A 16389-nucleotide genomic window follows, 5' to 3' on the forward strand; every position below is an offset into this window, starting at 1 on the left:
TTCAGTTGAACAACGATCTTGAGAGTCAATGTATTTAACTATGTCCATTTCAACAGTTGACGGTTTGAATGGTGTCAAATAAATACAACGATAGTTGGTAGAACTGACTTTGTTCGAAACCAATTGGCTAAGAACTGAATTTTGAGTATCTGGATTATTTTCAATCGAAATACGACGTCTTTTGGCATTTAAATTTATTTGAGAGCATTCCACTGATTCATTTCCAAGTTCATTTGTATCCATTTGTTGGGTGTTTTGGATGGAATTTTGAGTTTGAATTTGAATCGAATCAGTACAAATTGTCGAAGGAATAATAACTAAATCCGCAAGTTGATTGCTTTGTTCAGAGTTTTGTTGTGACAGCTGTGATTGTTGAGATTGAATTGTCGGTTCGGTACCATTTGAATGTTGTTGCATTTGGTCTATATCCCGTGTAAATGTGGCGGTGATATTTGGCAAGCAGTTGTCACAAAACCATAATAGATTTTCAATATAAAATATGGCATTGAAAATGGTTTTTTTAAAGTATTTGTTTGCACTGGAAAGGCAAGACAAATGATGCTTGTTGCCACAACCAAAACATTCCAGCGAGTCATGGTTGACAGTAATTTCCATTGTGCATGACGTACAGCTCATTGTGACAATAAAAACACACAAGTGGATTGCAGCGATTGACAACTGGAATGAAATGCAAGTGTATTAACTCAGCACACAATTGCGACGGTGTTGACAGCACGTATACACAGATCAACACTAATGTAATGCCGGTGAGTTAGCTATGTAGTTGTGTGTTGGTTTTTTTTACTTCATTCGCCGAAAAACACCGAATTTATTTTCTCGAATAAAAAATATCCACACAATGAATTATTTGAGCAATTTGATATTATTGTAAAAAGAGTGATTAGTTTAAAACACAAAAAAATTTGAGAGAAAAAACCAACGAAATCAATAACAAATTGAAATAATAGTGAGAGACAATTTAAAACACGACTAGACGCACAGCTGTCAAAGTACTACTTGATTTACTGATTATATAATATATCAGTAATAAATAGCATAGCTTTCGAATATATTTTGTGATGAGTAAGTGGAAGTTTAATTAAAAAATATTACACATCATCAGATTGATCATTCATAATACAAATGTTTCGTCACGTCAAAGTTAAGTATACTCGACTGATAAGCGAATTTCCAACGATGCTCACCTATTCGACGTTCTTACAATAGATAATAAATAGCAAACGCGTTGTATTTACTTTAAATGTTACATTTTTTCAGACAATATATTGAACTAGCTGGTCAGTTGAGCTGACAGTACGTTAGCCAGCTAAATGGACTAAAACAATAGAAGTTATTGTTATAATGAACAATCACTTTTATTAAAACAAGAAAAGTGATTCATCATTAAAACAATAACGTCTATTGTTTTAGCCAATTTAGCTTGCTAACGTACTGTCAGCTCAACTGACCAGTTAATTCAATATATTGTCTGCTTTTTTTTAATGCGATCTGCGGTTGATGACACTTTGAAATGCTTGAAGTATTTGCACGTGCTTATTGCTGTAAATAACCTAATCGGTGAACATTATCAGTCAAACATGCTCCAAATCAGTATTTGCTTCTCACAAATTTCAGGATCGCATTAGTTAAATAAATCGAATTTATTAAATAATCATATGGTTAAATATTTTATTGTCGTTTTTTGTTTTCAACAAATTTTTGTTCCACATTTTGTTCTCTCAGTAGTTCCAGAATGTTTGATACTGGCATTTCAATTGTCAAAGTAGCTATTATTGATACGAACACTGTTAACACGTAATTTTCGATAAAAACGCGTAGCTGTGAATAAAAAAAATATCTATAGCAACGAAATTGAGATTCGATAACAGGGTAAACGTACTATGGCCAATTCCCTGAAATATGGTGAGGCATCAACCATTGTAACGGTCATTATTGGAATGTGCAGTAAATAAATCGCAAATGAAAGTCTTGAAAGCGGTTGCCACCAAGGGTGTGACAAAAACCAGTTAATACGACCACCATAATTATGTGCGCAGGCAAAAATAATATAGCATAAAGCAATTGACCAAATAATTCGACCCAAACCAAAGTATAAACCATACTTGAAAGAAGTGAGTTTTGTGTTTATCTGCATGATTGGCAACATCACCATCATCATCGCTGACAAAGAAACAGTCCAAGCACCCAAGTTTAGCATCTATTGATATGAGACACATTTTTTTATTTTGCGCATTCATCTAATATTTAAAATATCCATACCTTCGGTATGTGAATTGATTGCGTTCGAGCCTTGAAAAATCCGTATCCAACAATGACTCCGATCAAATACGGTGAATAGCGAATGTGTGTGGGTACATACACTAGACTAAAGTAAGAAATATCCGACCTTTGGAAATAAAAACATGTTGTACAATGTACAATTGTACATACAATTTTTTCAGTAATAATACCAGAAAAAAATATGCATACCAGGTATTTAAATCATGAATAGCATAAGTTATTACAGTGAATCCAATACAACATAAAGCCACGAGTGACCAGATGCAGACTGCTTTAAATTTAAAACGATGAATTGAGTAAACAATAAATGGTGCAAACAAGTAAAGTTGCATTTCAACCGATATCGACCAGGAATAATCAGAACACTGTTCAGCAATATAAAAAATTACAATTGGTTATATATGATTAAAAATAAAATGATTAACTTACTACTGCATTTGGGTTAACATAGTTTTGAGTATGTAACAATACCGACCACCAGTATTGACCGCATGGGACGCGAAACTGTTCATGCAAATTGTTCCAGTATGGACCCGTGATGAGAAAACGTAGTAAGGTCATTGAAATCAGGACGGTTACACCCAACATTGGTGTCAATCGAAAATAGCGATACAAATACAATCGCATAACCTTGAATTTTCCATTCCTATATCACTCGAATAATAATATAAATTGTGGATTTGTGGATTTGTGTTTTTGTTAAATAGAAACATGAACAATTAGAACCTACTTTTCCAATTGTTTGAATAATGCGATCGAAGACAATAGTCCACTCATTACGAAAAATGTATCCACCCCAAACATAGCTGAGAAAATGATATTGCCATAATATTTTGGTACTAACTGGAAATTCAAAGATGAATTCGGCATAAATTTGTAATAAAACAAATAATGCATGGTAATGTCAATTGGCATCATTTACCTTGAAATATATGTCATAAAAGTTAAACGGCGGTAAACAAAGCTTGTAAATTAAATGAAACAAGACAACCCATTGTGCTGATATTGATCGAATTCCATGCAGACATTCTATCGTATCCGGCGTTTTGGCTTCCTTACACGATAGCAACTTTAATCCATTTGTGTAGACGGAAAATACCAATAATGTTGGAGACTTCTTATCTAAAAAAATAAAATATATCTCTGAATAGCAGGAATACTTTCGAAAAGAAAAATGTTACAACACTGAACAAAACGCACACTTAGATACGGTGTAAAAAATGTCATATCCCGTGCTCACAAATACCATACTCAAAATTATTCCAATTAATCCACTTATGAATATGAAAAAAAAATTAGAAATTAATCTTACTTCAGTCGGTTTATTTTCAATGAATTCGATTCCATAAAATGTATCGACTTACAGCGCGATTTTGTCCAAAATGTTGATTTTCGAAGCAGACTCTTCGAAAAGACAGGTATTATTAAGTAGAACTACTGACACATCATTATTATCTGTTTTTCGAATCAAATTATTAAAACTCGCCTCTATGAGATTTAACGAACATGCGGCTGGTAAGCATACTCCAAATGTGAAGGAGCTTTCATGTGTGAATAATGGTATTTTCTTCGAATATTTTTCCAAATCGAATACAAGATTCCCCATGCAATATTGCGTTTTGAACAGTTCTCCATTTCGTTTAATATTGAAACACTGTGAAAATGCACCAGCATCGTAATAATTTCCACTTAATACTCCGGACGGTATTTTGCCCCATGCATCTACAACTGAACACACACAAATTGGAACACGCTGTTTTACTTGAAAATAATTGTAAAACCTTTTTAATTCTAAATCAGAATTACCTTCAAATGCCCATGGTTCGGAGCTCTTTAGAGCATTCTCGATTGCAGTTAGTTCGTTTAAGCACTTTTCATTACTCTCATTTGCAATATTAAAGTGATTGTTGAAAAGATTGTTTTTCAGTTGATCAAAATTTAAGAAATTCAAGAAATTGAATTTGAATTTTGGATTATTTAATTCCGACTTCACTGTATTGCACTTGATCACAATTAATAAATAAAACAATTTGGAAAAAATACTTTTAATGTTAGCCATTTTCACTGCTTTGGCAGCGAAACTAATCGTCTGAGATGTTCATAAGCAATTGAGTTCATCTCTGTTGAATGAAGCAATTTTTATATCGTAGAGACCAATGATAATTGCTACAAGCAGTAAAAAAATCAAAAACAACAAATATGCTGATTTAGTAGCAATAAAATACATATTAACGAACAATTTTAATCACAAAATGCATAATAATAATAATCACAAATGCATAACGCCATTAACGTTCGTTTAATTTGTGCACAAACATACTAATGTGGTGTGAAAACATGTATAGTTTTATTATAAAAAAGGGGGAGAGAAATCCAAAAAAAGCCAAATAAGAGGTGAGCTATTGCTTCCATCGTTTTCATCAGTGCACAGAGATTTTGATCATAAATTAATACCCACAAAATTGAATTTTTCGGCAATTAAAATCAATTTATTTCAATCTGTTGTTGGTTGGTCTGTAACCGTTAGAACTTCGTTTGTATGATGTCAACATACAAGAATTGCGATGTTTCACGGAACTTCAACTTTTTTTTATTGCAAAGATATAAAAACTTGTGCAAAAACTCATCCAAAAAAGCAATACTATTCTGTCATTAAAATAACACAAATTAATGTAGAAATCAATCGAACACTTAAAATGTTGTTCGTAAAAAACCAAAAGTAAAGGTAATCTAATAATAATCGTATTTATATTATTTTCTCAGTGTTAAACATGAACGTTTGTGTGTATTTTGATTCATTCACGTGAGTATGTCGTGCAGGCCATTGGGGTTTAAAATCCATAGAACTTTACATTTGCATTAGACAACCGGATTTACATGTTTCGAAGAATTATGAATTTATTTCATGAAAGTGAAAATATCTCTTTTCGTTCATTTGTTACGAAAATGAGAATGACGAATACCATTTTTCAAGCCACTTAACTGGCATACATTGATAACGATAATTCTTCTCCCGTTGAAATGAACAGAATCAATTGTTACAAAAACGAAGGAAATGCCTTAAATCTGTAAAAATGAATTCAAATAGTCGATAAATGATAACAATCAATAGTACTTTGAATTTTTGGGGTATAAGTACCATTGCTTTCATTGATTCAGTACAAGTTCTATGGGCTGAACGCAAATAAAGTGAATAAATCGTTTTTAAAATGAGTCTATTCAAGTGTTTACTTGTTGTCAATCTGTTTGTCATCGGATTGGTCTCAGGTGTGATGAAAATTTTGAATTGTTTACATTGTTAGGAAACTAAAAATTATTTAATTCATAATTCTTATCGAATTTTGAAGGGAATCCATTTGTTAACCACGATGATCCAAATAATAGGATTGTTGGTGGATTTGAGACAAGCATTGAAGAAAATCCATGGCAGGAGTCTTTACAAGTCTATTCGTTACACAATTGTGGTGGTTCAATTATTGGCAATAAATAGGTACTATCGGCTGCACATTGTGTTAATGGGTAAATGACATTGATTTTATCGATTAACTGAAATTATGAATATTGTTGACATTGTGAAATAATATGGTGTCAATTGTTTTATACCTAAGACTAGTCCAATCGTAAAAACATTTGCCACGAACCAATATTTCAGTACAACCATCTTCAAAGCGGTCCATGTACAATCGTTCTGGGATTGGCGTAATATTTGTATCTAACGCAAGAGATTGGAAATGTGGACTAAATTATCAAAACAATCATAGACCTGTATTTATAGGTCAATATTATCTATTTAAAATGTCTTTTTTCTATCAGGTTGAATATTCTTATCAATGTGCTTGTATTCGTTAAATTAATCAAGTTTTGAAGATAATGCAAACAGATTAATAAATTTATATGAAAAGGAAATCAATAAATCAATGGAATGATGTCTTGAATTGTCAGGCGTTAAGAGTTTTGAAGTCAAGAATATTAGTTGTATTTATTTCACTCTAAAGATTACAATATAAGTAAACATTGTTGAATGACAATAATATTTGACAATATTTAAAGTCCAGTTTCGCTTTTGATCCACGAGCGAACAGATGTTACCCGACCATAGACTCCGGGATATTTTGGTTCTGCACATCCGCGGCCCCATGAAACTACACCAACAACCACACGAACACCATCTTTCTCAATAGATAAGGGTCCACCGGAATCTCCCTAATATAAGCAAAACAATCATTGATACACTTGGAAAATTATGTTTTTTTTATATATCTTACTTGACAGCTATCTCTTCCACCAGCCTCATAGCCTGCGCAAATCATACGTGCAGTTATTGGTCTTCCCAAATTTTTGTAAGCATCACTACAATACTGTTCATTGGCAATTGGCACATGAGCTGCACGAAGTTTTTCATTCGATTCATTTGAATTATGTGTCGCGCCTTAAGAGAAGATACATTCGATAAGACTCCATTCTTCGAAAGTTCAAACTAATAGATTTACTCACCCCATCCACTCACTAATGTCGTTTCACCATCTTTAATTGAAATTTCTTCATCTGGTAAGGCAATCGGTTGGATTTTTTCCGAAAATGTTATGGCTTCGGCCAATTCCAAAAGTGAAAAGTCGAAATCGGTGATACTAGCATTGTAGTTTTTGTGGCGAATAACTCGTTTCACTTGGATAATTGATCCGTCCTTTCGATAAAAAGATGAACCAACGCGCACAGAATAATAACTTGCACCACCTCCACTGAAATGACAAATTATCAACTAATTTATTTTTATTTTATTTTTTTCAACTTTTCAATTTGAACTTTATTACCTAGTACAATGTCAACAATATTTATAATTTCAATTAATCAATAAAATCAATGCAATTTACCTCGATGCACAATGCCCAGCCGTTAGTACCCATTTATTGCCAATAATTGAACCACCACAATTGTGTGACGAATAGACTTGTAAAGACACCTGCCATGGATTTTCTTCAATGCTTGTCTCAAATCCACCAACAATCACATTATTCGGATCATCGTGGTTAACAAAGGGATTTCCTTCAAAATTCGATAAGAATTATGAATTAAATAATTTTTAGTTTTCTAACAATTTAAACAATTCAAAATTTTCATCACACCTGAGACCAATCCGATGACAAACAGATTGACAACAAGTAAACACTTGAATAGACTCATTTTAAGAACGATTGATTCACAATTTTTGCAGTTTAGATGCACTCGACCCCTTAACTTGTAACTGATTGAAGCCATCATAGGCACCTATATTTATACCTCGAAAATTCAAAGTACCATTGATTGTTATCGTTTATCGCTCTATGATATGCATTTCGTTTTTCGAATGCACTCATTTTTTTATTTTTTAATACTTCCATTAACACTTGGATGCATTGCATACATGGTGCGCAAAATGTTTTATCAGCTGGTATTCGCGACACGCGCTCAGTGTATCGTCATTTTTCTAAACCATATCATTACTTTGTCTAGACAAAAAACTATTTAATAATTGATACAGCAGAGAAGTGTTTTTCATTTATTGGTCAAGTATTTATTTGAATGAAAAAAAAAATCAGCTTATCATAGAGATTGTATTGCGATGTTATTAATACCAAAGGCAAATACACAAAATGCAACACAATTATATTAATTGGTATTATTTCATTTGGGCGAGTTTGTTGCCGAATCAACTACCATGAAATTTACGCAAATTAACGACAATTCATGAATAGATAACACCTTGACAACCGATTGAAATCTTTCTAAGCAAAATAACACAGATTCATTTCAAGGAATGATACAATACACGCATGTAATATATTTTATTGCAATGAATTTCAAGAAAACATAGGTAAACATGTTCACAGCTAAAATGTGGATTTGCAAGGATTGTATTGATAACCTTTTAAATCAAATGCTATTTGGTTTGAAGATTTTTGAAATCGAAATGCACATGTTATCTTTGAATAAACCGAGGTGAACCTCAACATGAGTAAACTACGTCCATAAATACGTAAAATGTCAAAAGAAAACGATAAGCCATAAAGGAAATAAATAACAGCCTCTGTTTGCAATTGTATTCTTGTGCAGTTTTTCCTACATCGAATGATGCTCACACATTCGACCAGAAAATGTGTACAACTATACACACACAATATATAACAATGCCCGACCACACATTATGGTTTTATTGGTTTCTTTCTTTTACATTTGGTATTTTGTCTTCGATATGGCAACTTTATTACATTGGTCTTTTCCATTCGTCTCTGTACAATGTCCCCAATGGAATGGTGATTTATGTATTTTTACTGGTGGAAACCGACACAGAGTGGGCAACCTTTTATTTTAGTTTTTACTGTGTTGAAAGATATAGGAAAACTACAAATGTTTCTTTGCTTATTGAAATAGAACATTTCAAAATAACATTTATTGTTCTGTATAGCATATTGACCCGCTAGATATTTTACCGCACTCTTACATCCCACCCTCGTTATGTATATTTACTATATAGATTGTAAAATGGTTGTAACAAAAATTTAGCCGAACGTGGTTTCATCCAAATCCTAACAAATATCGCATTGAGTCTGAATTTGCTAAGCGAAAAGTATATTCATTGGATTGAATTCATAAGTGTTATTCTATATGAATTGTATGCATACCTGGTATAATATTTGGCATATAACCTTTTTTAAATGTAATAATTATTTATGAACGAACAATTTACCTCTGGCTCATTTTTCAGGAAATTGAAAAGTTTTACGTTTCAAAATTTATACACATATACTTTGTTTCGTCGGACTCCTTTCTTTTTGATAACGTTCAACCTTTGCCTTCGTATTCATGACTATGCTTTGGTCATACATTTTTCTATGGTTTTGGCCAGTTGTGAGGAAAAATATTTAAACTCGTCATTTTATTCAGTAGCACAATGTTTGTACGAACTGGTGCGACGCGCATTTTTCTTTAATCATGAAATTCAAATTAGTATTTGTATGAAATTTCATAGTCGAAAACGAAATGCGGAGAACAAGAACAATGCCGGAATGAATTCAAAAAATACGAAGTATGAAATAAAAGAGAAAAATGCTGAAAACGTTCTCTTACCAACATGCATCGCCTTAGATCCAATTGTGGATTCCGACCTTTTATCAACACAATATTTGTTTCGTTTTTTACTGTGTGCTTTTACTTTGCCTTTGTCAGTTTTATTTTTTCCCAGCCTCTTTCTCTCTCTCTCTCTCACACACACACACACACACACCCTGTACTTTTACGCCATTTTTTCTCATGCATTAAACAAAAATTAGGACGAAGTTGATGCTACACTCGTTTATTTTTGTAAGCATTTAATTTCATACTTAATTAGCCATGATATACGAACATCTTTATTTTATTCTTCCACATTTTTTTTGTTGTTCTGCAAATTTTTCACTTTGAGTGTCGCATTCTAAAAGCCAAAAGAGAAAAAGAATACGCCTGAGACGATGACAATGACGATGGAGACGAAAAAAAAAATGTATAACAAGAATAAGACGTGGCTTGAATGAAATGCGAATGGGAAAAATTCATACAAACACATTTAACAATTATATGGATTAATGGATCTGAGACGGCAAAAGTATAAAATGTGCGGCAAAGAAATAACATTGGTTGTTATTCCACAGAAAGAAGTGAAAAAGGCGAATAAGAAAATGCAGGAAGAAAGAACTGAAGAGCTTTTATGTTCTTCAGTTCATGCCATTATTAACTATTAGAGCATTGCAGTGTGCAGATCAAAAGCTCAAATCATGCAGTTCACACGCAATCCCAGCATCCGGCTTTGCAACGCACGGACTGGCGAATGGTTGCAGTAATGGAGCGATTGAGCTCAATTGTTTTCTTTTCTTCACTGTATCGACCGACCAGGCGTCACAACCTAATCATTCGAAAAATGCACAACCGAAGGATTTCTATTGCTGATGTTATGCGCTTTGACGGAAGATTCATTTACACACGTTTTGTGTGCGCATTTTGACTAACATGTCGACATCTTTGCATTCTGCTGACTGGCTGATATTGTGCTCATGGTGCCAATTCGTGTGCACAAAACTATATAAACGTTTTGCGAATAAATTGCCGGAAATCATTTTCCCTTTTTCGAACTTGTGCAAAATAACACATATCTCATTCGAATATTGTGTATTGAACGCGTTTTCTAACACATATGCTGCGGAAAGTATTGTATTTTTCTTTTATTTTTTTTTTTCTCAAAATAATCGCAATGGATTGACTTGAAAATCTTTGGTACTCATGCATTCTGAAGTAGTTCAGCGGCGACATTATAGTTGAAAAAAAAAACAGCTCATCGTACCCTTTTGCATATAGTGTCATTTTGTTTCGGTCATGGTTGTTTTTGCTCTGAATTTTTTTCCGACTGACTTTATTTACTTGTAAAACAACATAGTAGTGAAGAAAATCATATCAGTATTTTAAAAGTAAAAACATTGACGATGACACACGATAAACATCTTTATTTGATGTTTCAAAAATAGTAAATAATGATGACAGGCACCGGGAAGAAAATGGCTTCTGTCTCTGATCTAAAGAAAAAAAATCAACTCCTTCGCACTCAGTTCAATCGGGAGTTCTTGTCACTTAAATAACTTGGTATCGCATATTTTGATCGCCTTGTGATAAAAAAAAGTGGCAGCATATCAAGCATATGCTCTTTTTTATATACTTCAACATATTCTTGAGTGATTCTCTATTTTACTCTTTCAGAAATACACACACACATACAAAATCATCGATGAGAAAAATTCGATGAACTCGATATATATCAACAAAGCGATTCGTTTGTTTACATTACTTATTTCATTCTAATGTTATGTTTCAATATTTTTCCAGGTAAATACCTGAATAAAGCTTTTAATGGCGTATTTGTGTATATACTCGGCAGTGCTTCCAAAGAATGTGCAATATTTTAGTTATTTTTCTCTCTTTCTCTATCCATTTAATTTCAGTTTGTTTTTGAATTCAATGTGCAAAATGTTTATATGTTTTTTTTCACCTACTTGGAGTACGCTCGAAGGTATACTTCACTTTAGCAATGGAATCCGAGTTTTGTGTGGATCTCGCTCGATTTCACCATTTGAATTTCCTTGAACATTTTCTCGATAAAAATAATTTTTTTTTCACTTAAAAAATACATTTTGTTCTCTCTTTCTTTTTCGATACACAAACACAAAAAAAATGTTTACCTTCGATTTGCTTCTCTTATTGTGATCTTCGTTCTCAGTGATATCACTAGTTCAAATACCGAATTCGAAAGATAGCATTTTTCTCATTTAAATTGCTACTTGATATCGGTATTCACACAGCCTATACACATTTCATATTATTCAGACAAGAAATGCGAGAGCCAAAGTAAATTACGGATTTTTGCAAGCACATGCAAACCAAAGAGAGGCACACACCAAGTCATTGTTAGCATTTTTTTGCGGTAGATATCCTGCGGGCACACAAAATATAATATATTGGCAAACAAATGAACTAACAAGGCAAACACGCAATGCTTCAGCGCTTTCATTGTATTCGCATTGAATATATTCATTTTCTTCCAGCTAATCGAGCCCGGTTAGTCTCGCTCGTTGTGTATTGTACACTTGGATCAGCATTCATGTGCGTGTTCAGTTCAGTCAGATCAAAATATCGATTTTTTCTTCGTTTGGCATATAAAAAAATTGGCTCGAAATTGCTTGTAATGAAAGCAGAATATTTGTACCAAACTGACATTACATTTCACCCGAAAAAAAGGACGAAGCCAAAAATGCAACCAAGACGAGAAGAAAAAAACAATGTCTCGAATTAATTTTTTTAAAAGACATTGTAATGAAATAATACACGAAATGAAATTGGAATCATCTAATGAACGAATGAGTAGAATGAAAAAATAATGTTTATGCCTTAAAGAAGAAGAAAACAATTGCCAGAGAACAAAACTTTCAATAATGAATACTGAAGCAAACAACGTTTTGGTTGGTTTTGATGCAATAGCGTTAGTTCAACAATGACTAGGATAAGAACAGCAACCAAATGATCCCTTAAGCACAAACGTCCCTAGACACATTGCCAGAGCACATCACAAAACTACTACTCACTTCCATACAAAAATGAAATTAAATGTGTTCACAGAAGGATAAAAAACGATGTGGAAATGGATAACACGTTGCAACAGAAGAAAAAATAGAACTTTGAATAAAAAAAAAGAAAAATAGTTGAATTAATTTTAGTGTTGATAAAATGAAGGGAAATGGAAACAGGTGCGTCTGTTTTATTAATGAAGAGGCAAGCATATCCGTAAAAAATGCTGTCCAATAAAAACAACATGCTCACAGTTCCCACAAAAAATATGTACATGCTGCTTTTTGCAATGTGTTGCACTTTCCTTCAAAAAATTCTTCTGACATTCGAATGAATTTCCTAGTTTTTTCTCCTCTTTAAATACCGACCAAAAAATCAATGCCAAAAGTAAAAACCAAATGGTTTTATTCAGTTGCCAATGTTCGCACAAACAGTCGCGACCCAGATGCAAGAACGTACATGACAGTGAGATGTTTTTGAAATGTAGACAAACAAACACACTTCAACTGAAGATGGTTTCAAATGGATGCGCGAATGTCTTGTGGATTTTTCCTTGACTTTTTCTCATGCTTTTTTTTGAAAATCTCATTCATTCACACAATCTATGTACGGGCTGCGAATATCAGTTTAAGGACGTGTCCAACATGTATTTTTGAATCGCTTATTTTTCTTTGTTTTTTTTTTCATGCATTTCGTAATATGAAAAGGGAGTAGGAAACACTGCCAAAGAGTCCAAAAACAAGTATTATATTAAATGAGCTTAACAAGAATTTTTCATTACGTATAAATATATACAAAAAATGTTAAGACGTGAAGATTTTTTTTATATGGCTCATCGCTATCGAGCGATGCTACTAACGAACGGTTTCACCAGAAGGCGATTTGGAAAAGAGAGAGAGAGAGAGAGAGAAATGTGTCAGATGTGAGAATGTGTGAATGGAATAAAATGGAGTGAGATGCACGCTTAACAATAATTATCGTGTTCATCGCCGCACAGATGTTATCTCATTTGTTTGGCTGTCTTGTCGAAGTACTGAGCGCGAGCGCTCACACAACTTTTCATCGTACCTTCATCGTCTATTTTATTCTTTTACAGAGATGCAAGTGCACAAGACTAAAGGATTAATTTTTGAACGAACGAAGACAAAAAAAAAAAACAAATATGATGGGGCGTCATAAAATTGTGCTGAGTTTTTATTGTAGAAAATGAAAATCTACGAGTTTTTTCATTTAATTAGTCGCGGCGCTGGGCTCATTGCTCTCTTGCAAAATGAGGCGCGCAATTCATATATTCGATGCAGACAGCAAACTCATTATGTATTCAAGTTTTTAAAAAATACGTATTCATTTAGCCCACCCGATATTAGATGCGTGAAAAATCAAATGCGATCATCTCCTCATAGCGTTGTGAATGCTTTCGTTTGTTCATACTGCATTATAACGCTGAAATTTGGTTAAAAATTAAGAACGTTTTATCATAATTAGTCGGCACGTTGGCTTTTCAAATGTCATTTTGATTCAATAGGTTCGCAATTTGAACACCAATATTCGTGAGATCAGCGAACGCGACACAAAATGACATAAAAGTTTTCTCATTTGTCGACACCCGTACATTTTTCAGGGATAAGAATTTCAAACAATAATACGAATATAAGAGGGAATAAAAATAAAAATGATGTAATGATATGTGTCATAAAGATGTTAAATTGATTTTACTCTCATCAATGTCATGTATTTTCATTTTTTATTTTTTGTTTCGCAATAATGAATATTAAATTAATGGCGAAAACTTTTGTCTCATCCCTCCATTGAAACAGTGTATTAACACGTTTAGGATAAAAGTGGATACGTCTCAAAAAATCCCGTTTTTTTTTCATTTCTATAAGTTCAAAAGATTAAAAACCCATATTAAATTGTGGAAAGTATAGAAGTAGTCATAACGTTCAATTTTTTAAAAATACTTAACTAAAACTTAAAAACAAACATGTTAAAACCAGGTAAAACTAACATCGTCGTGTTCCCTGACTTGACCATTCATTACATTATTACATACCCGAGTTATTTTGTATTTTACTTCTGAAATGGGACAATCTATTAGAAAAAAAAACATCAAAATGCTACTTTGGGGTCAACATGTTGAAAACGATTAAAAACGGCTCCGTAATATTTACGTACGAAATTCGAAGTCTCATGCCAAACGGTAAATTGATTTTCTGCTAAATGGGTCACACAAAATGAAAGTTACACTTTCATTTGATTTACTATGCAGTTGACGGCATATGCAAAATGCTAATGTGGCTCATTTTTTTAAAATTTGATTTACTTGAGTATGGAAAGAAAATTGAATCAAATGAATGAAAAAAAACGAAGAGCATCGTTCTTCACCATCATCCGTTACGTAATTATGGGCTTACACTCTCCAGCAATATCGATTCGACGTCAATTTCCCCACACAATTCACCACTTTTTTTTTTTTTAAATAATTGCAAAAATAAAAAAAAATCTTCACCATTTTTTTGTGCATAATTTGTGCATAACAAATCCACATCGCACCCAATTTGTGCATTCAGGGGTAGCTACAAAATATTACCACTGAGAAATTTCAAGAAATTTAGTCCGAATCGATTTTCGCTCATTGTGTGATTTTAGAGAATATTAGTGAAGTGGACCACTGAGCTACCCCTGCATGCACAAATTCGGTGCAATATGAATTTGTTATGCACAAATTAAGCACAAAAAAATGGTAGATAATTTTTTTTATTTTTGCAATTATTTTAAAAAAAAGTGGTGAATTTGAGTGAAATTAACGTCGAATCGATTTTGATGCATTTTTTGCAGTGTACGACCGATCCGAAGGCATATTTGGCATGCACAATTTTTTTCACACCGATTTTTTGGCCATAGAAAAATGTTGAATTGCATCCAAAACCGAAATTCACCACAAAATATAAAGCTGAATATTGGATTATTGGATTATTGGATTAAACGGGGAGTTATTCACTTCGATGCTCAAGTTTCGTAACTTATTGCATGACGACCCGACTTGTGCTGTCACTCGATTGCTTGGAGAATGCTTCCCACGGTGTGGCCCACTTTATAGCAGCCATGTAACTAGCCTCCGTACAGGGCCCAGTGACCAGGGCTTTCTTCTCAAGTCAATTGTCGTGACAGTCACAAGTATTCCATTCATTCCTAGATGGCGTTGGGCTCTTCTTATTTCAATGGAGGAATGCACATATCGCTGGTTTACCGGTATATTCACCAGAGATGTCGCACTACCTTTTTACGGTTGACGTATTGGATATTTGACATATCCAAGACACCAACCTAACGTAAAGGCACTCCATTTTACGTGTGTCTATGCTGAACCCATTATTCTTTGTGCACACACACGGGACCGACGGCTTTAAGTGCCCTCCGAAGCACTCCACTAGCCCGAAACCCGGCCAAATCTATTCCGCATAAAACCACTGATAATTCCTGAGCGAATCACGGTGGAAAAATACCGGACCAAATTTGACCGAGAATCGAACTCGTGTCCTCACGCTCACAAACCTGGCACGCTAACCACTAGTCTATGGCTGAGTTTATAGTTTAAAGCTGAATAACTCATCAGCCATTTATGCACAAATTCAAAAAATGCATGCACAAATTTTGCACAAAAAAATGATATATGTTTCAATAAGATACTCGAAAGTGACTTGCTGGAGAGTGTAAGCCGTAATTTTGTCGAGTTTTCTTTGGGGCCAAAAATCTAAGCATCCCTATAAATTGTATTATAATGAGCAGCGGTGACTCGTTAGAACTTTTTCTAGTCTAAGTTAATAATTTGAAATGTTTTCGAAAATCTGTCGTAGATTTTCTTTTGTTACATGCATATCCGCATGCAAACCGATCTTTTCCATTCATTAAAAGATGAAAAAGTATCACTTTTTTGCATATGTCCTTGCGTTGTTGTGATTTGTC

The 16389-nt window shown here is 33.4% G+C and overlaps 2 protein-coding genes and 1 pseudogene across 3 annotated transcripts in view; 1 reads left to right on the forward strand and 2 right to left on the reverse strand.

The window, feature by feature from the left end:
• Nucleotides 1-16389, forward strand: part of LOC116342405 (zwei Ig domain protein zig-8) — a 185978-nt gene that overhangs the window by 156823 nt on the left and 12766 nt on the right. The gene's annotated exons all lie outside the window — the stretch shown is intronic.
• On the reverse strand, nucleotides 1661-4383 carry LOC116342404 (nose resistant to fluoxetine protein 6-like). Its single transcript, XM_031770006.1, has 10 exons — nucleotides 4108-4383; nucleotides 3666-4029; nucleotides 3502-3575; nucleotides 3224-3423; nucleotides 3032-3144; nucleotides 2731-2947; nucleotides 2491-2666; nucleotides 2281-2407; nucleotides 1901-2218; nucleotides 1661-1839 (listed from the first exon to the last, which is right to left on the reverse strand). The coding sequence occupies exons 1-10, from the start codon at nucleotides 4358-4360 to the stop codon at nucleotides 1690-1692; spliced, it is 1992 nt and encodes a 663-aa protein (XP_031625866.1). The 5' UTR covers nucleotides 4361-4383; the 3' UTR covers nucleotides 1661-1689.
• On the reverse strand, nucleotides 6247-7532 carry LOC116342408 (annotated as a pseudogene).

This window comes from Contarinia nasturtii, unplaced genomic scaffold (genome assembly GCF_009176525.2).
Source record: "Contarinia nasturtii isolate CC-2019 unplaced genomic scaffold, AAFC_CNas_1.1 Cnas_scaffold_864, whole genome shotgun sequence".
In the NCBI taxonomy this organism is placed as follows: Eukaryota; Metazoa; Arthropoda; class Insecta; order Diptera; family Cecidomyiidae; genus Contarinia; species Contarinia nasturtii.

What these genes read in the sequence shown, in the direction of transcription:
- LOC116342404 (XM_031770006.1), bottom strand. Translation starts at nt 4,360, where the DNA reads ATGGCTAACATTAAAAGTATTTTTTCCAAATTGTTTTATTTATTAATT. An exon ending in CGAACCATGGGCATTTGAAG is followed by an intron (nt 4,030 to 4,107) that starts GTAATTCTGATT and finishes GTGTGTGTTCAG; the next exon opens with TTGTAGATGCATGGGGCAAA. An exon ending in ATGTTAACCCAAATGCAGTA is followed by an intron (nt 2,667 to 2,730) that starts GTAAGTTAATCA and finishes ATTGCTGAACAG; the next exon opens with TGTTCTGATTATTCCTGGTC.